The sequence below is a fragment of the Taudactylus pleione genome, unplaced genomic scaffold (assembly GCF_031769625.1).
Source record: "Taudactylus pleione unplaced genomic scaffold, aTauple2 ptg001609l, whole genome shotgun sequence".
Classification (NCBI taxonomy): domain Eukaryota; kingdom Metazoa; phylum Chordata; class Amphibia; order Anura; family Myobatrachidae; genus Taudactylus; species Taudactylus pleione.
This window is the reverse complement of record NW_028286006.1, coordinates 851,031-878,927: the sequence shown is the minus strand read 5'-3', so window position 1 is coordinate 878,927 and position 27,897 is coordinate 851,031. Positions and strand designations below refer to the sequence as shown.

At 42.2% G+C, this 27,897-nt stretch overlaps 1 protein-coding gene across 2 annotated transcripts in view; it reads right to left on the bottom strand.

The window, feature by feature from the left end:
• LOC148442123 (pantothenate kinase 3) overlaps nucleotides 1-5,442 on the bottom strand; it is an 83,547-nt gene extending 78,105 nt beyond the window's left edge. Inside the window, exons 1-2 of one of the 2 annotated variants that reach the window (XM_088464213.1) lie at nucleotides 5,238-5,442; nucleotides 4,644-4,702 (exon numbers count right to left, since the gene is read on the bottom strand). In XM_088464213.1, coding sequence (XP_088320339.1) covers nucleotides 4,644-4,671 — 28 coding nt within the window. In that variant the 5' untranslated portion in view covers nucleotides 4,672-4,702; nucleotides 5,238-5,442. Of the gene's footprint in view, nucleotides 1-4,643; nucleotides 4,703-4,865; nucleotides 5,163-5,237 lie in introns of those variants that run through there. The other variant, XM_088464214.1, reaches the window with a different exon arrangement.
• Between the last annotated feature and the right edge of the window lie 22,455 nt (nucleotides 5,443-27,897).

The following is a 27,897-nucleotide window of genomic DNA, read 5'->3' as shown; positions in this document are numbered from 1 at the left end:
TTGTGACCGGTCATGTGATCCAGGCACCAGCCCTCCGTGCCCGATTTACTGCAGTGTAGCAGCACAAGCACAGGGGAGCCCATTCAAAATCAGTGCAGTGAGCGCACTGTTCCTGTCACGAAGGAGGGGAGGGAGCAGCTAGAGCTTGGTCGGAGTTAGAGGGGCCCGGCGGTACGCGAGGGCGGCTAGGACCTGCTGCTGCTGCCAAAGCTGCGATTTAAAAAATAAATAAATCAATAAATCAATGGTGACTCGCTCTCCAGGCTCCGTTAGAACAGTCACTGCCCACTATGTCATGGCACCCTTGTACAGCTGGGAAGTGGCCTGAATCACCAAACCCCCGCCCACTACCCATTTAAACTTACAGGAGCATGCAAGGTCGACACGAAGCCGCATGTCACTGTAGTGCGGTTCCACTACATGGTCCTGGTGATGCGCCAATGATGGAGGTCTGCCCTGACTCCACCCCCGCTTTTTATCTGCAGCCGGGCCAGGTCATCAGGGAGCCAGGTATGATGCAACAGAGTGCGTCCCAGGGACCCACCCATTTTGAAAAAGTGAGTCCCCGGTATTCAATACCGGGTAAAATTATAGCGCGTATTTGCAAACACTGTGTTGCAGATCACTTAAATCCGTTTACAAATGGATACCTAGGGACATATTTAATTTGAGGCAAAAAGTCCGAGGTTGGACTTTTCGCCATCATCGCTGTTATTTCTGGGATAAAGAATCGGGCGCGTGCCCGTTTTTATACCCGTATTCAATTAGGATCTGTCAAAAACGGGACCCGCGGAAAGGTAAGTGTCGAAAAGTCTACTCAATTTTCGGGAATTCATACTGGCACCCCCCTAAAGATGTCCCGACATGGGGGATCTCTATGGTTACCCCCATTTTTGCCTGCTGAAGATAATCGGGTTTTTAAATAGCCGTGGCAGGTGCATAAATGTGTAGAATAGCACTTAGCTTTTTTTGTGGGGAAAAATAACTATGGCCATCAAATTTGGGGCACATGAAAATTGGTGCAAGCATATTAAGTCCCAAAAATAAAAGTAGATTTTTTGGGGTGTCCTGAGAATTTTTTTTTCATTTTTTTGACACAGATTATGTTTAGAAGACACTCCCAGGGCTACAGGCAATTTTTTTTTAAGCCTGCACCCCTAAATCTCAATTTTAGTTGATAAGTTTAGTGAAAACTTATCCCCATTTTTTAACAAAGACTTTTCGCACCTGCGAAAAGTCTTTGTAATTGAATATGGGGATAAGTGAAACAGGCAAAAATGACATCATCGGTGATAAATTATCGCCAATAACCCGTCTTCATAGCCTAATTGAATACGGCCCATAGGGTTATTTCTTTTATGTATAATCCAAAATTGAAAGCTTCTATAAGAATGCAGCTGTTCACAATCCAGCAGAAATATAGTAAAGCTGACTTCTCCCAAATGTGAAAAGGGAGATCGTAAGGACTCAAATATGATAAAGTCACAAATTCAACCCTTTAGTATATCAGCAGCTGTCACCATTTGTTTTGAATTAATAATAGTATCCGGATGTATAAGCAAGCATACTAACTAGTTCAAATGTTACTTGATTAGCCACCAGCTGTGATAAATCTTATATGCAGACTGGCCCGTCAAGAGTGTTTCTCCAATACTTAGTACTCGACAAGCTGTGATGACCCGAGCAGAGTTCCTGGGCAAAGAACACACATAGAAGGCAGCCAATCAGGCACAATCCACAGCCACCCACAGATCTCGCGTCTCCAGCATCCGGACCGCGATCACCTGTCACTCTCTGTATGTACTCATGGAGGATCAGTAGAACACACCATGGCGGCCCCCTGTTCTCTAAGGTCCGGAATACCGTGTGTTCAGCCGGAGTGCATGAAAGCAGAGCCAGACACTGCAGGCAAATTTGCCGTTCAGCGAAAAGTCGGGAGTCGGACTTTGTAAGACATGGATCGAATGCAACTGAGCAACAGTGTAACAAAGTATCGAAAGAGCATCCTGCAAACGCGTTTCGTCACATATCATGTGACTTTTTAAAAAATGATTTATGGAAAACAAAAACACATCATTGTTCTCCCTAGGTTGTTTTTTGCGGGAGCACCGCCCGGCAAGAAACAGACTAACGCCTGGCACTTTGCCTCGCCCCAATGTTCCACGTCCCCTGTCGCCCAGTCACCATCAACTTGTCCTTGTTGCCATGGACACGGATGTGCCGACCTAACATGTTCTTTCCATCGGAAGCTCCCAGTCTGTCTGGCATCTGTGTCCATCAGCAATAAGAACAAGTTAGTGAGGGTTCCGGGCGATGGGACGCGGCACATTGGGGTGGATGGGGGGGGCCTGGGAGTGCCCGGCAGTAGGTTGTACGGGGACCCGGCGCTTTGAGGCGGGGGAAGAGTGCAGGATGGTGCAGCTCTGACCAGTCACAGTGCAGAGCAGTGTCAGGCCTGAGGGCAGAGGTCCCTCCCCCTGTATAAAAGCAAGGGCGTCTGAACACATTAGAGTAGTCCTGCGTCCACTTCCTGTCTGCGTACGAGCGAAAAAGTGGGGACAGTATTTGGGAGTCGGCAAGTGGGAACACAGTATCTGGGAGCTGTAGAAAAAAAATTTAATTCTGTGGTGCCAGCAAGTGGGGACAGTATCTGTGGAGCAGGCAAATGGGTTAGTACTCTAAAACGAATTAAAACTTGTTTACAGAATTGCATGTAGCAGAGCACACTAGAGCCCGGGTTCTCAAACTCGGTCCTCAGGACCCCAAACAGTGCATGGTTTCCAAGTCTCCTCACATAATCACAAGTTAAAAAATTAGTTCCACCTGTGGATCTTTTAAAATGTGCAATAAGTAATGAATGCACCTGTGCACCTGCTCGGTGACCTGAACTGTGGGGTAATGAGGACAGAGGAGCTGATTCAGACCCACTCCCTAGGATGCGATCGCTCGTAGCTGGCCGATATTTACAAAATGCGCATGCATCGCAATGGGTGAGTGCGAACCACTGCGAAAGATCGGGAAGCGCTCGCTTGCCCTGCATAGACAGTCCAACCGAATGAGTGACAGGAGATGCCGTTTGTGGGTGGTAACAGGGGCAGGCCACTAGAAACAGTGGAGTGAAGGTATGAACTCAGGCGTGCCTGTGTGTCTCAATGCCGTTTCAGAGGCGTGCATAATTAACAGGCAGCATCATAGAACATGTCACCAGTTGTATTTTACACTGAAGTGATCGCAGTGCTTGCGGCAAGGTATATCCACCATCAAAGCTCTGCGAGCACATCCGATGGTGCTCGATGTTCCAATGTTTTCATGCACTTCCAGGAGATGACGTGCACAAGTGGGCGTCTTATGAATGGCTAGCGGGCGTCTGCATACACAAAGTGATCACACACCAAGACATAGTGGGCGTGCTAATGCCTTGCCGTGCGATCGCCTGCCTTGCAGGGCGTGTGCTGGATTTGCATACGCTGGGAGCGAGCGGGTCTGAATGAGCTCCAGAGTTTGAAAACCACTGCACTAGAGGGACCAGATCCTACAGACTTTGGATTATAAAAAAGCTGCAGACGACTGTGCCTCTAAGTAGAAGAAGAGGAGACTATATAAAATGTTCTCTCAAGTTTAAATCAATATAAGGTCAGGGTTTAAAAACTTTACAGTGATCACACTGAGCGAAAAAAAAGTGGGTCCCGGGGACCCCTCACTTTAAAAAATTGAGGTCCTACTAGACAGTTTCTGGGTCCCATCACAATTTATGCCGCACTGTCTGTAGCAAGTAAAAACACGCTATAGGGCATATTTTGCACTGAGAATGAAATGGGGAGAAGGGGCACAGGGGTGGGAGGGCAGAGTGCACAGGAGAGCAGAAAGGGAGAGGGGAACTGGAGGCACATAGGTGGGAGAGGAGACCGCAGGAGAGCAGAAGGGGTTCAGACACAGAGAAAGTGGAACAAGGGTGCACAGAAGAGAAGGGAAACAGGGGGCACAGAGGTGGAAGGGCAGAGTACACAGAAGAGCAGAAGGGGTACAGACATGGTGAGAGGGGTGGGAGGGCAGAGTACACAGGTGAGCAGAAGGGGTACAGACATGGGGAGAGGCGAACAGGGAGCACAAGGTTAGAATACAATATATTTAATATTTTTTTTACAGCAGTTGGTAAAAAACATTTGCTAGCTGTGTAATAACATTACACCACAGCCTGCCCCATCACCATTATAACAGGATACCAGGTACGGTCAGGGTGCTGTCGAATAGAGGCACCTCACCTCCTCCCCCTCCAGCAGCAGTAGCCACTCTTGTCTCTCCCGAAGCCTCTCCAGGCATTAGCACAGGTAACTGCACTCCACCATCTTGGCCACCGGTTACCCAAGATCAGAGTGGCCAGGAACTGGCCGCTGGAGCCAACACCAGATCAGACAGCCCAGACCAATCCAGCACTTCCTCAACGAGAACAGAACACTCCTCCAGCCGGCAGCATCTCCCCAACCAATCAATTGCGTCCTGTGAGACCCAGTCATTTTTGAAAACCAGGTCCCTCACTTACTGTAACGCGTAAAAACGCACTATAGAGCGTATTTTGCCCACTCTAATACATGGTACATTATAACCGGAGAACATCAGTGATAGGGAGTAGAAAAACAACTCACATGGTTTCTTTGCATCCTTGATCTTCATGACGGTGCCCGAAAGCTGCAGTCTCTCCTTCCTGCGAATGAAAGGTGCTCAGTCAGTGACCAGCAATAACAAATAATGACACGAAGCTCCCGCAGCAACCATACAGATGTTTAACTACGGTTGGCTGTATTTCCCCTTCGCGCTCGGGACCTGCCCATGACAGCCAGCTAAAGAAGTACTTTGTCCCCACTTACACAAGTTTGATGTGCGCTCGCCACGCTTCGGGCACGGTGGCTCGCTATGCTCGCCACATGGTTATATTCCCCCTCTATGCCCACTTGGATGGCAGGGAATAACGCTGGACACTGGCTGATGACGTCAGGGTCCTCTCGGTGAAGGGGATTTAGACATTACCATTCAAAAATGCCCGCACTCCGCCCATCATCACCCGACAGACACACAACACATACTCTCCGGTCACCCTACGTAATCGCTCCCCGCCTCGCACAGCTCGCCGGGAATTGTAGTTTATGGGTGATTTTCTGCGACCAGCCTCATCGGCTGCAGCAGGACCGGCGGAAATGGCGGCGGACTACAAATACCTGAGACCACAGCGCGCCGCTTACCTGATGTGGGAAAAGCGTCTCTGTGGTTACAGGTGCGGAGCTGACGCGTCGGCTTTGTGGGTATCTATTGTTATTATTGAGAGTGCCAATCCGCCATGTACAGGAAAGTCCGTGCGCTCAAATCCGTGGAGACGGCGACTTGTACCAAGCTGATGGTGTGTAGGAAGCAAGCTCACGCCAGGCCGACGTCAGCCAATCAGCAGAGCGCACGGAGAGGCAGCTAATCAGATGATGTGGGATGACTGTTGATGACGCAGCTGATATCTGGTTGGTAGGGTCTTGGCAGCTGCCTGGTATTATCAGCCTCCTGTGTGTGTAGGAGCAGGGCAGGTAGATGGTATCAACAGGTGTGTAGGGCGGGCAGCTGGTACTAGGTGTGTGTGTAGGTATATTATCCTGTGTGTACTCAGGCAGCCTACTGATATCAGGTGGCTAGGGCAGATAGGCAGCTGATCTTATCTGGTAGGTAGGCAACTGATATCTGGTGGATAAGGTCAGGGCATCTAGCTGATATCCTGTGTGTAGGAGATGGGCAGGCAGCTGATATTGGGGGAGAGGTAAGAAGCGATATCACTGCATGTTATGTGTGCTGATACCACTTCTACCAGATGTATGATCGGGGGTTTTGCGGCGCCCCTGTCATTATCGGCAGCGCGGATAGCCAGGGCCATGTATGAACGGTCATATTGCCTGACGGTTTGGCCCGCTGTTGCATGGACAGCTACAGCCTGGTGCTGACCTATCCCCACAACAGGGACAGCGCTGTGTGCGGGAATCTCGCGATAATTGCGATATACCGCGCATGCTCTGTGGAGTCGGCTGGGACTGACACAGTTTACGCTCCCCCTCTCCAGCCGATGAGATGTTCATACATCTCATCAGTAGTGCTTCCTGCTTTGCCTCGGTAAAGAGGCGAAGCAGGAAGCGTTATAGCGGCACGTTAAGTGCCGCTGTAATACATCTACCCCATTGGCCTGTGTATGGGGGAAGTGATATCTGGTGTATAGAGGAGTGTTTGTTTTTTTTTTCTCTCACAACTCTACTTACCCGACCAACCAGATGAAATCAGCTGCATCATCCCCAGTCATCCCACATTGGGGTAGATGTTTTATAGCGGCACTTAATGTTGCGCTTTATCGCTTCCTGCTTCGCCTCTTTACCGATGCAAAGCAGGAAGCACTACCGATGAGATGTATAAACATCGCTTCGGCGCTCCCCGCTAGAGACAGCAGCTAGGCTGATGCGCTGTGTCTCAGTCTCTGTCGGGTCCACTGAGAATGCGCGAGATCTTGCAAGTATCGCGAGATCCCCGTGTGCAGCCTGGTGTTGACAGCCACCGCAGCAGGGACAGTGGGCTGAACAATCAGGCGATATGACCGTACCAGGCTATCGGCACAGCAGTGCCAATAATGATGGGCGCATAGTCATTTACCGCCAAACCCCCGATCACACATTGGGGAGAAGCGGTTTCAGCACACATGACATGCACTGATACCACTTCTGAGCTTCTTATATCTCCCCCCTTATTTGGTTGGCTGCCACTCTGTGCTCTCTGCTGATATGTTGATAGAAGCAGGCAGCTAGCTGATATAGGACCAGACATATAGCTGGTATTGGGCCTGCTTCAGAAGAGGATATACTGCAGATGTCGGTAGCTACTATTTCAAATGCACACACATAAATTATTGAAAATGTAGTGGGTGTTGAGGTGGCTTAGCACATGCACGAAGATGGTCCTGGTTATGGGAGTATTGCAGGCATATAGGGGAAACACACACCAATTAGTATTTCTCCTTCATCCACTAGGGGACACAAGTATATACAATGGGGTATGGACAGGTGGATGAGTGGAGCCCGGTACTTTAAGAATTCTTTAAAAAGAGTAGTTGGCTCCTCCCCCTCTTTACCTCACTGAGCTCAGTTTAGATTAGTGCCTTGAGGGAGCCGGGTTAATGGTTGTCTCCAGCCCATATTTATTTGTTTTAAACTGTACTTTTATTTTACATTTGATGATCTTTAGAGGCATGCTGCTGCAGTCTGCTTGCAACGTTGGAGGCCGTCTGGAGGAGACAATCCACACCTGCTTGTGCCTGCGTCTCTGGCCGCAGGGTCATTGGACTCTGGGGGCCTGCCACGGCTGCTTGCGGTTAGTGTCCCGAGGCCCTCCCCACTCACTGGATGGCTTTAGCAGCGGTAAGTATACCCACCACCCTATATTTGCAAGGGTGGTGTGCTGTGGGTTCAAGCCTCCCAACATGAAAACAGCATTAGCTGGCACTGTTACAGTGGGCAGGGAGGAAATCAGTATGGCCAGCAGTTCTAATCCCGACAGCGGAAGCCCGGCAGGGGTGAAGATCCCGAAGCTACAAAGGTGAGTATTAACTAACCTATTTTTACCCCCTAACCCCCCTTTAGGGGTGCCCAACCCCCCTCTAATTGCCTAAACCCAACCCCCCCTTCCCCGCAGCCTAACCCTAAGTCTCCCGGGGGGGTGCCTAACCCTAACCTCCCCCTGGGATACCTAACCCTAACATCCCCTAGGCTAACCTCCCAGGGGGGGTGCCTAAGCCCCCCCCCCCCCCCCCCCCCGGGAGCCCCTAACCATCCCCCCCCCCATTCGGCTGTCTGCATCCGGCTTACCTTCGGTAAGCCGGACTCCCGGTATAGGTCTAATGTCATTTGTAAAAGGGATAAAGGGAAACGGGAATGGTAAACTTCTGCACCAGTCAGTGTATTAATTAATGTTTTAACTAATGAAATACCCCAAATTAAAAGGTCACCAATTGTATTACTGATAGGACGATTGGGGGTGCTGCCTGAGGACAATATAGAATTAACAGTAAGAAAAAAGAGAAAACAAGAATGTCCTCTTTGTTGGCGCACTAATGAATCCTTATAAAATTTTACTTTTATTTCTATTGTTTAAAAAGCAAAACTTCCATGGAGTGAAATATGCTGTCAATATTATCAATATAAGTTTTAAAAATAAATTAAATAAATATGGCTGATTCCTTGTGTCTCTATTAGCATTTAATCATGTATCACATGTTATCCACCTAGAAATATACCATCTATTTGACTTAATTGTAATTTAATAGGTTCAAATTAGAAACTAATAAGCACCCTCTGATGTGATGTATGACACTATATATGACAAAGTTGTGAGTATGCACTAGTAATACAATTGAAATGAATGGAAAATTGCTATTACATAATTGATACCAACACCATGGTTCATCACAATAAAACATTTTTTGGGATGACTCTAAGTTGGTGGTGCACCCTAAAGGTTTGTGCTAAACACATATAAAAGTACTTTCTGCAAGAAGCAGAGGAAAAGGACAAATACGGCTTTGTAGGGGCACTCTGATGACAGATAATTGTTTATATATGGATGATGATGGCATGATTAGTGTGAATAAAACTTTACTTTTAATATACACTTTTAAAAGGAAGTTCTCCCCAGAGAGTGATGTGGAGATATAACATAGAAATCTACTAAGGACAAAAAAGAACAATATAAACGTCCTTTGAAGTGTAAATGAGTATTATTTATTATTGATAAAAATTCAATGAGTAATCAGCTCCTGTTAAGGGTAATGAATATTCTAATTAATCCTAATTCAATCTACAGGGAGGCACATATGATTACTTCATACAGTACATATCTGGCGAACTATAGTAGTTTTTAATTAGATCTCTGTTGTGATCGACATATACATAAATGATAGTCGGTCAGAAACAATTGTATATTGTAAGAAACCACTCTATGATAACTAAGAAAGATGATTTATTAGGATAATCCAGCAGCTTTGAAATCTGTGTCTCCTGTAGATGAGTGAGGGATATATATTGTAATTAAATATCAGTACACATATATAGACATTGCTGATAGTGATAAAGTCTGTGTCTCCATATAACTAATACCCCTTTTACACCGGAGCTAAAACCCGGGTTTTTGAAGGGTTAACCCGGGCAGCTCCCTGGTGTAAAAGGGCAGAGGGTTGGATCGCCGAACGAGTGACCCGGCAATCCAACCCAGGTAACTAGCAGGGTTTAACACGGGCGTAGCCCGTGAAACCCTGCTATGGGAACAGCGCACTCCGGGTCACGATGACCTGGAGTGCGCTGCTAGCCGGCCGCTTGGTCCGGCTTCAGTGGCGCTTGGAGATGACGTCATCTCCAAGCGTCCACTTTCACTCCGCAAAAGCCGGGTCTATGCAGACCCGACTGCGGTGTGAGCGGCGCTGACTCGGGAATATCCCGAGTCAGCGCCGGCAAAATTCCGGGTCTGATCCGGATAGGAACTTTGTTCCAACTCTGGGTCAGACCCGGAATTTAGGTGGAAAAGGGGTATAAGAGGTTTGTGTTTGGGAGGACTTTTATCCCAAGTATGTTAACTCATATTGGTTTTAGCAGATATGCTAGGTAAAGAATAGTACACCTTGGAGTAGTGATAAATGCATTAATAATGGTACACTCGTGGATGAGATAAAGAATACATGGACCTGACTATTATGGTGGGACCGTACTCCTAGCGTCAGGACGCTGCAACCACACCCATTTTGTGTTTTCTAGGCGTATCTTATTCCACTCAGGCTAATCCTACGTAGGGCGCCAAAGACGGCTGCCTCTTTTGGTACCTTTTGTAGGTGGAATATTTAACCCATAGAAGTTATTTCCAAAAATGTCTGCACCAACCCTGCAATATGCTTATTGTGCTCTCTAGGTTTCAGTTGATTTTAATTATCTGTGTGGTTTTCTACTTTTTTTTTTTTTTTTTGAAACACCAAATCCTTGTACAATGTATCATGTTTTCTGATGTCTGTAAAGCAACTTTGAGTCCTATAGGAGAAAAGCGCTATATAAATAAAATTATTATTATATAATATCAGCAGTTTGCACTGTGAGAAACAAAGTAATATCTCAAAACAGAAAATATATATGAAAAAGAAAAAAATCCAAACAATAATGGTAAGTACACAATGACAGTGTTACATGTACTGAATAATTACACTGTCTTCAGTGCAATAAAGAAAAATAATAATTGAAAAATTATACTTGTACTGAATATCAACCTAAACCATGGACAAATACAACATATTTGTGTACATATGTAATAAGGTTGTGCCCCAAAAAAAACAGGGTTATATGTCACAACACAAGGGTAAGTCAATGCATAAGGTGAATTACAATATATAAAGAAAAAATCATTGATAATAATTCAAAAAATGTTCATGAACAAAGACAAGCAATAGTATACTACTGAGTAGTGACACTCATCAGTAAAAAAAACAAAATATATATTTTTTTGCACATGTACTAAATGAAAACAGAATTTGACATTTATATAGCATAAATAGATGTATATGAAAGGGTTTAAGCTGAAGGAAATAAGACCTGGAATAAAGTAACATGGAGTCACTTCTACTTTCCCGTCTACATCAAACGGGATGAGAGTGACTACAGCGTTTCTTCGAGGGGAAACAACAGACAGCGTTTCTGCTATCTGAGAATAGAACTAAGTCTCACCCCTGTTACTCTCAGGCATTGCAGAGGGAGTCACAGACTAGGACTCAGATGAGAGAGCGCAGGAGAGCAATAGAAAGATACCTCACAGGAAAAATCAGTGGGTCAGAGCTGCTGGTGTGGTTATTCAGAGAACAGCATGCTAAATGAGCAAAGACAGAGACAGGATATGTGTTTCGCCGGGAGGCTTGTTCACCTGATCCCGATGAGTTATATGGGGACACAGACTTTATCACTATCAGCAATGTCTATATATGTGTACTGATATTTAATTACAATATATATCCCTCACTCATCTACAGGAGACACAGATTTCAAAGCTGCTGGATTATCCTAATAAATCATCTTCTTAGTTATCATAGAGTGGTTTCTTACAATATACAATTGTTTCTGACCGACTATCATTTATGTATATGTCGATCACAACAGAGATCTAATTAAAAACTACTATAGTTCGCCAGATATGTACTGTATGAAGTAATCATATGTGCCTCCCTGTAGATTGAATTAGAGTTAATTAGAATATTCATTACCCTTAACAGGAGCTGATTACTCATTGAATTTTTATCAATAATAATACTCATTTACACTTTAAAGGACGTTTATATTGTTCTTTTTTGTCCTTAGTAGATTTCTATGTTATATCTCCACATCACTCTCTGGGGAGAACTTCCTTTTAAAAGTGTATATTAAAAGTAAAGTTTTATTCACACTAATCATTCCATTATCATCCATATATAAACAATTATCTGTCATAAGAGTTCCCCTACAAAGGTGTATTTGTCCTTTTCCTCTGCTTCTTGCAGAAAGTACTTTTATATGTGATGTATGACACAACAGATTAACTGCTACAACAGATTCAATTTCACGGCAGTCCCTTTAAATGGGAACAAAGTAGAAAATTCTGTTGCAATAAGCTTGTCAGTGTGCATCTATTGATACACCACAAGATGGTCTTCTGATTATCAATGAAGTACAGTTACAAACATGGAAGTTTTTGAAATAAAGCCGCAGATCCCTTATAACAAAAGGATTCTATTATTATTGCTGATAGAACTGTCCTACAAGCAATATATTGAGGGATGGAGATTATTCTGATGGCTCACAAAAATTATCTTTTCACTGGTTTAGAAATTACCAAGATAATACAAGAATTATTGTGAAGCTTATATATTGCCACCAGGAGGGCAGTGCACAATATATATAGAGATTAATCTGTGAAATACTTTTATTACCCTGGTTAGGAACACGTTAACATTCTTTCATACCCGAAATTGGATTAGGGTATATTGCATATATAACATCACTTGTGGGTTTATAAATAGTTAAATACCCAATTTACTGATACTGCTTTATAAGGTTACTCTAGAAGAGGATATATCTTTCATTGCTGCTCTGGAGAAAATAAACCAAATGCATTTATGTATCAGCCATAGGGTAAGGAGGGCTGCTCTCCCTAGGTAGAACAATTGCAATTATGTATCAGCACTGATCCCGTCAGGTTAAGTAATGACGGCAACTCTCCTTACTAGTATCACACACAGCTCTTGTATTAGTACAACAGTCACAGTTAATCAGTAATACCCCTTTTACACCGGAGCTAAAACCTGGGTTATTGCAGGGTTAACCCGGGCAGCTCCTTGGTGTAAAAGGGGTGAGGGTTGGAACGCCGGGTCGAGTGACCTGGCAATCCAACCCAGGTAAATAGCAGGGTTTAACACGGGAGTAACCTGTGAAACCCTGCTGTGTGTACGGCGTACTCCGGGTCTTGATGACCTGCAGTGCGCCGCAAGCCGGCCGATTGGTCCGGCTTCAGTGGTGCTTGGACATGATGTAATTTCCAAGTGTCCACTTTGACATCGGAAAAGCTGGGTCTATGCAGACCCGACTGCGGTGTGAGCGGCGCCGACTCGGAAATATCCAGAGTCGGCGCCGGCTAAATTCTGGGTCTGATCCGGATAGAAACCCTGTTCCAACTCCGGGTCAGACCCGGAATTTTGGTGGAAAAGGGGTATTAGTAAATGTGGCAATGGTGATGGTGGAAGAAAATGGCTACATTCGCCATTTAAATATACATTGCTAGAGAACACAATACTGAGTAGTGAAATCTACTCTCTGCCAACGTACATTTCACTGCTAGAGTTTTGTCAAGGCAACCCGAGTTTGCCGTGAGAGTGTCTAATATTCATAATGGGGAACCAATCGTAAGAGCCCTTGAGATGCTTTCATTGGCCAATAGGGGGTACTGAAAGAAATACCCATTCATCTTTCGTTCGGGGTTATCACATGTATGGGCATCTGCCAATCGGATATTACTATCCCTGTGAATAGGAGAAAGGGACAGTAATTATATTAGATTGAGTTATAGAGATCCATTGAATAATAAATGATTAAAACATAATGGTTCAAAGATGGTAATTAACCACAATATCCTACGGAATCAGCATATGGATACATGTAGTTTCTTATTCCATAGACGGACTTAAATAATGGTCAGCTAATAAAATTCCCTATTAATACAAAGAATCAGTCAGCATATTCTGCTGTATTGTAAAATGGGCAGACCACTAGACATAGCTAATAAACAGTGCAGTGCTGAATTGATACGTGCTACGTGAGTGAAAAAAAGAATAATATAAGGGAACAAGTGATCAAAATATGTATAATAATGGTGCTTGGTGGGAATGAGGATGGGGACAAAGGTCTCCAATGGTCAGTGAAAAGCTTGTGAATAAATTAGGAAACTGGCTGATGGATATAGAAATTGGGGCAAACCTATTAAAAATCACTATTATTTATAAAATGGAAAAATAAATAAGAGATGTATGTGTTAAGAGGTTTGGTGTAAGGCATAAATTGACATATAGTGAATAAATGAAATAAAACTGTATATAATATAATAAGTGTAAAACCTGAGTGGACAAATATTGAGAATAAATATAATTGGTGATTAAAAAAGGATATCAAATTAAGTGATCTTACTAAATAAAACAGTGTTACAAAAGGGACTAGAGCTGAAATTAAGTGATACACCTCCATTTAGAAATTAAATGATGAACAAAACTTACTTCTAACCAAACTAATATAAAAAACTATGTCATTTAGTATTCATAATGCTTCAGAGCTATCTACAATTATTAGGGTTTGCGGGGACCAACATGTCCAACGGCAGCCACTACATGAAGACCTCGCACCACCACAGTCAAAACCATGAGGCCGCTCTGGCAGGATGGTTCCCCAAAATGGCCACCCCCCGACCCACAAGCCCCTACATGAGGAACATGTAATTCCCATCCACATTTATTCACAGATAATTGAAATAATCTGTCAAAATTAGTATATGTATGATTAAACACCCGATGAAATTTGGATGCACTGTAAATCATTCCTATTGGCTAAAAAGTAAATGAAGATTGCCTCGCAATTGGACCCAGACAGTGGTTCCCCTTCTATTATAGGTAAGACCTATACTATGCAAAGATCTATGTATTCCACTAAATCATCCTCAATGCGGATGTGGAATATTTGAAATTTAAAGAGACTATGAAATGCAGACATGTATTAGTTACCAAACGTGATTGAGAGGATGGTAATAAATGACCATATGGGATACATTAAGATGGATAGAAGTCAGAACAAGTAATACATACTGTCCAGTGTGTTGAAAATATGCATCATGACATATGATTTAGTAATAGTAAATTCGCAAATACATTTTTATTAGGTGACTTATAATAAAGGGATATTGGTAAAAGAATATGCAAAAACCAATAATCAGGAATATGAAGGGCACTTCATTAAATTGATATCCAGATAAATGCATACTGTCCAGAGTGTACATATAGTTCTTCCTAAGTTACATGATAATTCTATAAATTTAATTTGAGAAAAGGCAAGAAACTATTGAATTCATTAAGACCGTTAGGGATGAATACACTTCATCAAGGAAAATAATTTTCGTTTTGAATTTAAGAGGTTCTTTGGCTAGGTCACCACCTCTTATGCCCAATTGCATCTCTTTCATGCCAAAAGCTTGTAAACCCTTAGGACTTCCCTCATAAAATCGTAGGAAATGTTTGGCCACTGGAGTGAGAGTTTTAAATTTGGCTTTATCATTGCTGGAATTTTTGATACTGTTGAAATGCTCCAATATTCTCGCCTTTAAAGGTCATCGTTTTCCCGACATATTTTTTATCACAAGGACATTTTAACTGATAGACTATTCCTGCCGAATTACAGTTAATGTAATTATTGATGTTCCATTTCTTCCCTGAATCGTCGTAATAAAATTTGGTCGGAGTCATATATTGACATGCTTTGCAGCTTTTGCAGCTAAATGAACCATTGATGGGATAAATTGGTTTCTTAAAAGGTGTTAAGTGGCTCTGTTGGACCTTATTGGGAAGTATGGTGGCTAAATCATGATCTGTAAAAAGAACTGGCCAGTGTTTTTGTAGAATTTAATTAATGTCTCGCCATTTATTATTAAAAGTCCCCACATATCTCACTGGTTACTCCTTATTTGTTTTCATTTTTAGGACCAGTAGGGAATACCTATGGTAGGACTTGACATTGTGCCTAGTTCTTTTGATCAAACGGTTACTGTATCCTCTGGATTAGTTTCTTGCATAATTGTTCCTCTCTTTCCTGATAGATGTAATCTTCTGAATAATTTCTTTTTGTTCTCTGCATTTCACCCTTAGGTATTCCTTTCAAAGTGGCTGGCAGGTGGGAACTTTTAAAGTGAAGAATGCTATTGGTAGCAGTCGATTTTCTGTATATATCAGTAATGATGCGGCCATCCTCCAAAATATTGATAGTCAGATCCAAAAAATGAACTGAAGTTTGACTTGCTTCTCCTATAAGTTTTAGGTTGAGACAGTTATTGTTTCGTTTATCCATAAATTCTTCCAACAGTTCTTTCTCACCGTCCCAAAGTACCAGAATATCATCTATATACCGTAAATATATTAAGATGTGATCTGTATTTTTCTCGTGATCGTCCACAAAGACATCTTCCCTTTCCCACCACCCTAGGTAGAAGCCAGCATAGGTGGGTGCACAGGCTGTACCCATCGCTGTGCCTCTAACCTGGAGGTAGAATTTATCTTCACAAGTAAATGTTTTTTGTTAGTACAAACTCCAGTAAAGTAAGTAGAAAGGGTTTCAGTTCTTGATCTTTACTTATGTTGAGAAAGTATTTTGCAGCCTCAATCCTTTTCTTGTGGTGTATACTGGTATAGAGGCTTTCTACATCATAGGTAGCTATCCAAGTCCCTGGAGTGACAATTAGATTGTGCAGTTTGGACAAAACATCCGTGGTATCTTTGATGTAAGAGGGTAAAGACAAGACATATTGTCTGAGATATTGATCAACGAATATGCTTGCTTTCTCTGTTAGACTACGTTTCCCAGATACAATGGGATGGCCAGGTGGTATTTGGTAATTTTTGTGGATTTTTGGTAGTAGATACAGTGTCGGTACTTTGGGACTCTACTTTAAGGAATTCATAATCTTTTTTAGATATGATTTCATCATTAAAAGCCAGAGAAAGTAGATTTTTATATTTCACCAGATAGTCTTGAGTTTGGTTAAATGTAAGTTTCTTATAGCACTGCGTATCATTCAACTATTTGTGTAGTTCTTTAATATATAATATTCTGGGCCGTAAAACCACATTTCCCCCCTTATCAGATGGTTTTAATATTGTGTCATGCCAGTTGGATATTTGATTGAGTGCTATCCTTTCCCCTTTAGTAAGATTGTCTGAAATATTATGGTTAATGTGTTCTGTAAACAATCTGTCTAAATCCTTGGATACCAGCTCAATGAATACTTTCACAGGGGGACAGATATTGTAAGTCCGGAAAGAACATTGATTTGGGCTTGATTTGAGTTTGATCAAAAGGTCTTAAATATTGTAGGGTTGTACTAGTTTCCCCTGAGTCTAAGTCTTCTAAAATTCCAATCATATGTATATCATCTTCCGAGAACTCGTAAATGGTGAAATAGGGAGTATCTGGAGGAGGTTGATCTTGTTGATTACAAAATTTTTATTTTAATTAGATCTTCCTGATAAAAAGCTGGAGATCTTTCTCACAGTCAAATTTGTCAGGTGATTGAACTGGAGAAAAGGGCAGGCCTTTGGATAATAGGGATATTTGATCCTCAGTAAGAGATCTCTCTGTTAGATTGATAAAGAGATTTTTCATTGGAGCCTGTCATTTCCTGTATTTCCGTAGCTCCCTCGGTTCCTCTTGCCATCCTCTCATGTCCCTTTTTCTTATTCCTCCTCCCCTTGTCCCTTCTGATCTTAAATTTCTTACTCCTAAAATGTTCCTGGTTTCTTTGGGGGTGCAATCTAAAAAAGTCTGACTCCTATCTGGGTACAGTATATGGGCAGAACTTTCACCCTCTGAGGAATCGATTTCGGAAGTAAGAAATCTAGTTTATCCCTCTGTAATTTCTTTTTCTTTCTTTCAATAATTCCAACCTCAAAATCTTCCACATCCTTCTTATATTTATTATAGGTTTTTGGGAAACTACCTAGAGATTCAAATTTCTGAAGTTTGTCACCTAATCTTTAATCTCCTTAGCGTATTCATTAAGTAGAAGTTCGTCATGTTTGATCAGAATTCGAATAAGAGCATTAGAGTATTGTGTTAAGACATTTTCTCAATCATTTTTTAATTCTGCAGTGGCTAATTCGAATGTAGGGAACAATTTGGGTCTCAAGCCTCTAGGAGTGATCTTATTAATATAATTATCGAACATGGTCCTATTCCACCAGGTTTTGGTATATTTGTATAGAATTTGTTTGAGAGATAGGAGATCCGTTTGCCACTCACTTCCGGATGGTCCTACTAAGTCATCATCACTCTCTGATATTAAATCGAGACAATTCTTGAGTTTTTCATGTCTTTCTTCAAGATCTTTAGTGAGATTGAATGTAGTCATATTTGGGTTGGATTAATTCTTTGATATAAAAATAATACGAGTTAAATATGTTACTATAATAATACTCGGTCCCACTCGGGCTAGATGTAGATTGAAATAGAGCAATATTGTACTAATTAGTAAAAATGTATATCATTGAATGGTATAGCTGTGCTAGAAGTATATAGTGTTGGAGGACAACCAGCTTTATATGCAAAAGTGATAAAAGATTAATTAATACACTGACTGGTGCAGAAGTTTCCCATTCCCCTGTTTCCCTTTATAACTTTTGCATATACAGCTGGTATGTTGGGACTTTTAATAATAAATGGCGAGACATTCAATTCTACAGAAACACTGGCCAGTTCTTTTTACTGATCATGATTCAGCCACCATACTTCCCAATAAGGTCCAAACGAGCTGGAGACGTTCGAAGAATCTTAAGGACCTTTTGGTTCAAAGCCACTTAACACCTTTTAAGAAACCAATTTATCCCATCAATGGTTCATTTAGCTGCAAAAGCCGCAAAGTATGTCAATATATGACTCCGACCAAATTTTATTATGACGATTCAGGGAAGAAATGGAACATCAATAATTACATTAACTGTAATTCGGCAGGAATAGTCTATCAGTTAAAATGTCCTTGTGATAAAAAAATATGTCGGGAAAACGATTAGACCTTTAAAGGCGAGAATATTGGAACATGTCAACAGTATCAAAAATTCCAGCAATGATAAAGCCAAATTTAAAACTCTCACTCAGGTGGCCAAACATTTCCTATGATTTAATGAGGGAAATCCTAAGGGTTTACAAGCTTTTGGCATGAAACAGGTCCAATTGGGCATAAGAGGTGGTGACCTAGCCAAAGAACTTCATAAATTCAAAACATAAATGATTTTCCTGATGAAGTGTATTCATCCTAACGGTCTTAATGAATTCAATAGTTTCTTGCCTTTTCTCTAATTAGATTTCTAGAATTAAATTTCTAGAAGAACTCTATGTACACTCTGGACAGTATGCATCATTTATCTGGATATCAATTTAATGAAGTGCCCTTCATATTCCTGATTATTGGTTTTTGCATATCCTTTTAACAATATCCCTTTATTATAAGTCACCTAATAAAAATATATTTGCAAATTTACTACAGTTGAGTCTCCCATATCCAAAATGCTTGGGATATTTTGGATAACGGAATATTCCGTATTTTGGAATAATTGCATATCATAATGAAATATATTGGGAATGGGACCCAAATATACACACAGAATGCATTTATGTGTTATATACACCTTATACACACAACCTGCAGGTAACTTTATACAATATTTTCAATAATTTTGTGGCTCAAGCAAAGTTTGTGTACAGACATGAAATTCATTTATGTTTCATATACACCTTATACACACAGCCTGAAGGTAATCGTATACAATATCTTTAATCATTTGTGCCTTAGACAAAGTTTGTGTACATTGAACCATCAAAAATCAAAGGTTTCATTATCATGCCAAAATAATTCCATATTTCGGGATATGTGGATATGGGAGACTCAACCGGTATTACTAAATCATATGTCATGATGCATATTTTCAACACACTGGACAGTATGTATTACTTGTTCTGACTTCTATCCATCTTAATGTATCCCATATGGTCATTTATTACCATCCTCTCAATCACGTTTGGTAACTAATACATGTCTGCATTTCATAGTCTCTTTAAATTTCAAATATTCCACATCCGCATTGAGGATGATTTAGTGGAATACATAGATCTTTGCATAGTATAGGTCTTACCTATAATAGAAGGGGAACCACTGTCTGGGTCCCATTGCGAGGAAATATTCATTTACTTTTTAGCCAATAGGAACGATTTACAGTGCATCCAAATTTCATTGGGTGTTTAATCATACATATACTAATTTAGACATATTACTTCAAATATCCGTGAATAAATGTGGATGGGAAATACATGTTCGTCCTGTCGGGGGGTGGCCGTTTTGGGGTACCATCCTGCCAGAGCAGCCTCATGGTTGGGACTGTGGTGGTGGGAGGTCTTCATGTAGTGGCTGCCGTTGGACATGTTGGTCCCCGCAAACCCTAATAATTGTAGATAGCTCTGAAGCATTATGAATACTAAATGACATAGTTTTTTATATTAGTTTTTTATATTCGTTCTGATAGATGCAATCTTTGTTCATCATTTAATTTCTAAATGTATCACTTAAATTCACTTGTAGTCCCTTTTGTAACACCGTTTTATTTACAGTGCATCCAAATTTCATCTGGTGTTTAATCATACATATATTAATTTTGACATATTATTTCAATTATCCGTGAATAAATGTGAATGGGAATTACATGTTCGTCATGTAGGGGGCTGGTGGGTCGGGGGGTGGCCGTTTTGGGGAATCATCCTGCCAGAGCGGCCTCATGGTTGGGACTGTGGTGGTGCAAGGTCTTCATGTAGTGGCTGCCGTTAGATATATCGACCCCCGCGAACCTTAATAATTGTAGATAGCTCTGAAGCATGAATACTAAATGGCACACAGTTTTTTATATTAGTTTGGTTAGATGCAAGTTTTGTTCATCATTTAATTTCTAAATGGAGATGTATCACTTAATTTCAGCTCTAGTCCCTTTTTTAACACCGTTTTATTTAGTTATATCACTTATTTTGATATCCTTTTTTAATCACCAATTATGTTAATATAATTATAATTATATAACTCGGGTTGCCTTGACAAAACTCTAGAAGTGAAACGTATGTCGGCAGAGAGTAGTTTTCACTACTCAGTATTGTGTTCTCTAGCAATGTGTATTTAAATGGCAACCGTAACCATTTTCTTCCACCAACACCATTGCCGTATTTTCTAACTGATGAACTGTGACTGTAGTACTAATACAAGAGCTGTGTGTGATACTAGTAGGGAGAGCCGCCGTCATTGCCTAACCTGACGGGATCAGTGCTGATACATAATTGCAATTGTTCTACCTAGGGAGAGCAGCCCTCCTTACCTACCTTGATGGGAGTATGGCTGATACATAAATGCAATTGGTTAATTTTTTCCAGAGCAGCAATGAAAGTTATATCCTCTTCTAGAGGAACCTTATAACATTATAAAGCAGTATCAGTAAATTGGGTATTTAAAAACCCACAAGTGATGTTATATATGCAATATACCCTAATCCAATTTCTGGTATGAAAGAATGTTAACATGTTCCTAACCAGGGTAATAAAAGTATTTCACAGATTAATCTCTATATATATTGTGCACTGCCCTCCTGGTGGCAATATATAAGCTTCACAATAATTCTTGTATTATCTTGGTAATCTCTAAACCAGTGAACAGATAATCTTTGTGTATTAAACTCAGTACTGAGCCAATTTGATGTGGATGCAAAATATTATAATTTAATATATATCAGAATAATCTCCGTCCCTCAATATATTGCTTGTAGGACAGTTCTATCAGCAATAATAATAGAATCCTTTTGTTTAAGGGATCTGCGGCTTTATTTCAAACACTTCCATGTTTGTAACTGTACTTCATTGATAATCAGAAGACCATTGCCATCTTGTGGTGTATCAATAGATGCACACTGACAAGCTTATTGCAACAGAATTTTCTACTTTGTTCCCATTTAAAGGGACTGCCGTAAATTTGAAACTGTTGTAGCAGTTAATCTGTTGTGTCATACATCACATCAGAGGGTGCTTATTAGTTTCTAATTTGAACCTATTATATTACAATTAAGTAATTAGATGATGTATTTCTAGGTGGATAAAATATGATACATGATTAAATGCTAATAGAGACACAAGGAATCAGCCATATTTATTTAATTTAATTTTAAAACTTATATTGATAATATTGACAGCATATTTCACTCCATGGAAGTTTTGCTTTTTAAACAATAGAAATAAAAGTAAAATTTTGTAAGGATTCATTAGTGCGCCAACAAAGAGGACATTCTTGTTTTCTCTTTTTTCTTACTGCTAATGTCATTTGTACTTTGCCGGGATTAGACAGTCGGGAAGCCGGCGGTCGAGATTACATCTGAGATCCCTGCACCCACCGACTGAAGCTCCTTTTGCACTGTGCATTTATAGTGCAGCAGCTCCCCCCCCCCCCAAGTGCGCTGTCATGGCGGTTTTACATATGCCGGGGGTGGCTTGCGGGCAGCAGTGTGTATATATAATATGAGTCACACTGAGCCCTTCCAGGGTGTGCCACAGCTCTCTCGGCACTGTAGTTTGGATGCCCCCCACATGGCCTCTGAGATGCCAGAGGCAGTTTGCTGGGCAGTGGGCTTTAATTATATATAGCGCCGCACTGAGTCCTAGGGCAAGCAGCAGCTATCTCACCAATGCTGTGTTTGTAGAGTCCCTGTGCTGCTTCTCAACTGCTGGTGAAAGCTTTGCTTGCAGTGTTCACCGTGGGACAGCAGGGAGCTCACGCTGCATGGAGCCCTATGCAAGTGGCAGCCACATAGCTTTCGGTCATAATTTTTAAATGCCATGATTGCGCTTTATTAGCATTGTTGGTTGCCCTTGCTCAGGGGCCATGCTGAGAACTATATTTTTCTATTTCAGGATCCATAGAAGGTCCACAGGGTGCCCTTGGGGTGTAGGTGATGTAGAGTCATCCGGGCACCTTACGCAGGATGCAACGGGTCTCCCTCTACACTCCGGGCTAGAGACTCCTCGCAGTGGGGCTGTTGCTAAAGAGCCCCTGAAATTTGAAGATTCTTCTACGGCGGCAGCACGGACAGTCCAGTGGAAGTACGCACTGCCGTGTCATCACCATGCTGGCGCTGAGACACCGGTACTGATCCAGGGATCTCGACGGGCCTCTGGGGTCTTGACTAGAGCCTGATGTTACGGGGCAGCAAGTAATTGCCACGCGCCACAGTGGTGCATGCCAAATCATCGTCTTTTTCCTCCAGGGCTGGGGACTCCCTGGGGTTGACAGCATGTGGAACCAGGCACTGAGTCATGTGTTTCCACAAAGCCACATGGGACAGTGGGCTGGAGTTGGCGCGAATGCTCCAGCGTCCTAGGGGTTAAACGCTGGCCGGGGGAGGCAGCCTTCCCTGCTGTACAGCACGCCTTTCCACTGTGGTCTGGCTAATCTGTGACAGCTTCCTCCTTCCGGCTCCACCCTCCATGAGTTTTTCTCTTGGCTGCGTGTCGCAGATCTCGGCGGGTGGTACGGAGTATGGGTCTCCCTACATACCCCTCCTCCTGTTGGTGGTCAGTGTATGTAGCACTTTGTCCTACTAGGCGCTAAGTCTCTGTAGTTGACCAGTAGGTGCCATTAAGTGCAGGTATTGTTATTCTGCGTTTGTCTGCAACTGTATGCTAGCGCTGTCGTCTGAGTTTCTTTTTCTAAAAACTGTCGGACATTTTTTGCTATCCCTGTACTTATTCTGCTATTCTGAGCCATAGCACTGGTGTTGTGTGGGTGTGGTTAAAAGTCGCAGGCTGTGACCTTATACAGTCACATCTATTCAATGCTACAGTGCATTCGGAAAGTATTCAAAGCACTTCAGTTTTTCCAGGTTAGTGCCAGGTGTTATGTTTGGAGGAAGTTAGTGCCAGGTGTTATGTTTGGAGGAAACCAGGCACCGCTCATCACGAGGCCAATACCATCCCTACAGTGAAGCATGGTGGTGGCAGCATCATGCTGTGGGGATGTTTCTCAGTGGCAGGAACTGGGAGTCTAGCCAGGATAGAGGGAAAGATGAATGCAGCAATGTACAGAAACATCCTAGATGAAAACCTGCTCCAGAGCGCTCTTGACCTCAGACTGGGGCAACGGGTCATCTTTCAGCAGGACAACGGCCCTAAGCACACAGCCAAGATATCAAAGGAGTGGCTTCAGGCCAACTCTGTGAATGTCCTTCAGTGATCCAGACTTGAATCTGATTGAACATCTCTGGAGAGATCTGAAAATGGCTGTGCACCAACGCTTCACATCCAACCCGATGGAGCTTGAGAGGTGCTGCAAAGAGGAAGGGCGAAACTGCCCAAAGATAGGTGTGCCAAGCTTGTGGCATCATATTCAAAAAGACTTGAGGCTGTAATAGCTGCCAAAGGTGTATCAACAAAGTATTGAACAAAGGTTTTTTTTTTTCCGGATGCACGGTATCCTCTTCACTATGACTGGCAGTGAGCGTAATATGCCTAAGTTGGCTCATACTAAACTGCTCTGTAAAATATGTACAGTGGTATTAGGGGCAGGGGACATAGCCTCTGAGGAGTTATGTTTGCAGTGTTATACCCCTCCAGGTCCCTTTGTGACTTCTGCCGCTCAGCAGGAGCCGCCATGGGAGTGCTTTGCAAAAGCACTGACAACCATTGCGGGGCGTTTGGCAGGCCTTCCTGTGTTTCCACAGTTCGGTCTTCAACAGCAGCATCTTTTGGCAGCGCAGAACTTGCTGCAACCATCTGTACCCACACAGGTGTTACCCCCCAGTGGGTTAATAAAGTTTGCACTGTATTACAAGGTGCGACTTAGTTATGATATATCAACGCACCCTTCAGTAGACAAACTAGGAGGGTCCTTCTGTTGTCACAATCTACTGTGCGTGGGAACAATGAGGTATCACATGATAATGGACAGCTATTCAATGAGTCTGACTCTGAGCCCCCTCAAGAGGTAGGGATCAGGTCAAAAATATATTTTACTGGTTTGATAAAGGCTGTGAAGGCAGCCCTGATCATTGAGGAGGATGAGCCTCCCGCGCCTAAGTCTAGGCATGCATATTTCATGGAAGAAAAGGTAACTGAGGCTATATTCCCGTCTGACCAACTGGTGAATCATTTAGAGGTAGCAGGGAAAACGCTGGGGAAGCATTATCAGCCACAAAAGCGTCTAGTCTCGACTTACCCTTTTGCTGAGAATTTTATCCAAGTGGGAGACTCCACCGGTGGTGGATTCCCATGTCACACGCATGGTAAAAAATGCAATGCTACCTATCAAAATGTAATATGTGTAACCACCAAGTGGCGCTATACCCATAGAGTAAAGAGAAGTTTTTAATTACTTTTTTTCTTTGCTGATCCCTCGTGGAACAATATTATAGGAAGTAACAAAATATGTGGAGACAAAAATATACAATAGTATAATATCGCCAACAAACAGTACATTTATTAATACATCAATCAAAGTTCACAAGTTTGCAAAGTACTCGAAAAGGGCTTAGGTGCATGGAAGCAGCCTGGTTATTCTTCCATAGGTGTGTGGGCGCATCCTGTTAATATTGTCCACAGGTAAGTCAAAGTAGCCTTGACATTCTTTCACCGATTTAAATCTCTATTGAAAAGTTTAGTGTTATGTTCCCAAGATGGGAGCCAAGCAAACTAGAGATGTTAGATGTTCTGCTTTTGGAAGTGCCGATCGGGTCGGCATGGCATATTATGCATACTAGGTACGGTGCTTATGCAACTAGGTACTGTGATATATGGTTTAAAATGACGAGGAAGAGTGTGAAACCGTTTCCCAGAATTGGCCGTTTTGATAAGGAGGTATTGAACAATTACGAGATAGCATCTGTATGGTGCACTCTCGAAAGAAAAAGATAAAGTATAATGTATGTTTAAAGCTATGGCAGTACAAAGGAGATACGTGGCTCAGGGGTGTGCATGCGACGCAAACCAGTATCACGTGCACGATGCAGGGAGTGCGTACTCAGCGCTAAACTGTGGTGAGTGCATGCCACAAAATAGTGCACACGCACAGCAAGGTAGCATTATGGAAGATAATGTCAATGGTTCACGCGCACCACCACTGCCCTATGCAGATGGAGGTGAAGGTACAGTCGATGTAAAAACCCATAAAAATGTAACCTGTACCCTCTCTTGAGTAATCACAAGGAAAATGTTTATGATGCGGATGATGAACCTGTTGTTATGTCTGCCATTTCCCATGCCGTAAAATGTTAGATGTTCTATTACAATGAGCACAGGAGGTGGCCCCATCCCCATCAGTGGTAGTACAGGAAGTGTTAACATCTTGCGTACCTGTAACAGAAGTTGTTAATCCTGTACGTAGCAGTAATAGACTGAATCTCCAGCCAGGTAACAAATCCAAAGGTAGCAGTGCGGCTGGTCTCCATCCCATCCGGACAATAACTGTTCCCAATGGGAATCCGGATGCGAATGGTGTGGTGCCCACAAGAGATGTAGTGATGCATTGTCCTTAGACAAGAGCGGAACTAGGGCCCTCATTCAGACCTGGACGCAAGTGGCCGTTCGCTCGTCTGCTGTATGAGCGGAAATATTTAAATTCAAGCGCTCGCTCGTAAGTTCACTCGTTGCTAATTTACCGCCCCATAGTCTCCCAACCCCTCCTCTAGCTAGCGAACGTTCAAAATAGCGACCGTCCGTCTCCTCTTTGGTTGCAGAGAACGCTCGCACAATTCTATTCCGGAAGTGGCCCTGTCAGTTTTCGATTGCCTGGTATTTCACTCTTCAAACATACTTTCATCGTTTCATGGCAATCAATATATTAATTATCTTAATTGCTATTCACATGTTTTCAATCTTTTTTTTTTTACATTTTCAATAAACTTTATTCTTGTCAGTGTGTGTCATTTGTACCGCAGAATACGTACGGTTTCACCAATGTTTTTTTTTTTACAAATTACATGTTTTTAGGAATGATACTATTGTTTTCCGTTGTTTTTTATAGGCATATTTTAGTACTTTAATTTGTTTATTTAAATTAGCTTACGCATGTCACTGCATCAAGCCTATCATAACTCACATTATATTTGTGAGGCTGTAGGTCACATGACTCATACAATAACCAATACAATGCGTTCTGTTAATTTTCCAAGTACATTAGCCAATCAAATTTTTTCAGGGGCCTTTATTAAAATTTTTTGTTTTAAATCATTTCCATCATGAGAGCTTCCGCGTTTTGTAGGCGTGAGCTGCTGGTCCTCACAGAGGTCATGGATCACGCATCATCCTCCCCCCATCACAAACGTCCGCAAGCGTATGGCGTACGCGGAGGTGTGCCGCCGCCTGCGCTCCTTCAGCTATCGCCGAAATATCGGCCAACTGGAGCTAGGTGGTCGGATTTGCGCTGCCGAACCCCACGCCTGCTTGCATGTTTGCGGCTCCAGATTGAGGAAAGTAAGTTTATTTAGGACATACCTGCGTGTGCATGTTTCCAGTATAGCCCTGTTTCTGTTTTTTGGCCCTACCTGCATGTGCATGTTTCCAGTATAGCCCTGTTTGTTTATTTAGGACATACCTGCATGTGCATGTTTCCAGTATAGCCCTGTTTGTTTATTTAGGACATACCTGCATGTGCATGTTTCCAGTATAGCCCTGTTTGTTTATTTAGGACATACCTGCATGTACATGTTTCCAGTATAGCCCTGTTTGTTTATTTAGGACATACCTGCATGTGCATGTTTTCCGTTTTTTTGTTTTGTTTTTTTTCGTGGCATAATTTTTAATCAAATTCCAAAAATAAAAAATAAGCTTAAAAATTTTTAACAATCATTTAGGGGCTGAACGCAGACAAGTACATCTAAGACTAGCACGACTTCGGCCTCGTCCCCTATCCCCCACCCCAACCTTCCAAAAAATTCCCTCTCCTAATATTAACATCCCTCAAAATTCACCCACCCCTCCACCCCCCCCTCTCTTTTCATCACCCCTCCACCCACCCCTCTCTTTTCCTCCCCCTCCACACAAATTGAAATCACCCCTCCATTGGACCAGCACTGGCCCACCTCAGAGGAGGACGATGTCGGGGCTTCTGCACCAGGCATCAATATGACCGGTATGTTTCACTTTTAAACTATGGTTGCTTTTGTGTTTTTTAGGTTTTGGGTGATGTTGTCCTTTTGCCTGTGTATTTCCAATTTGTTAAGTATTTCTAATGTTTTGGATATATATCTTGGCAAAACAATGTCTAGGATGTTTTCCCATTACACATATCACACATGTCCAATCACTCAAACTTGTGTCTTTCTAGTTAACGGTACCAACAAATGTAGTGTTTTTGCGTACTTCGCCCTTTTTTTGGTTGTCTTTTTATGTGTTATTTGTTTAATTTGTATTTATATCATCTTTGCATTTGCCATTTTTGTTTTTTTTTTAAACATTTTTTCTCTTTTTTTAAAGTATAGTCTGATTTTTAAGTTGTTTGGTAACATATAATTTAAGG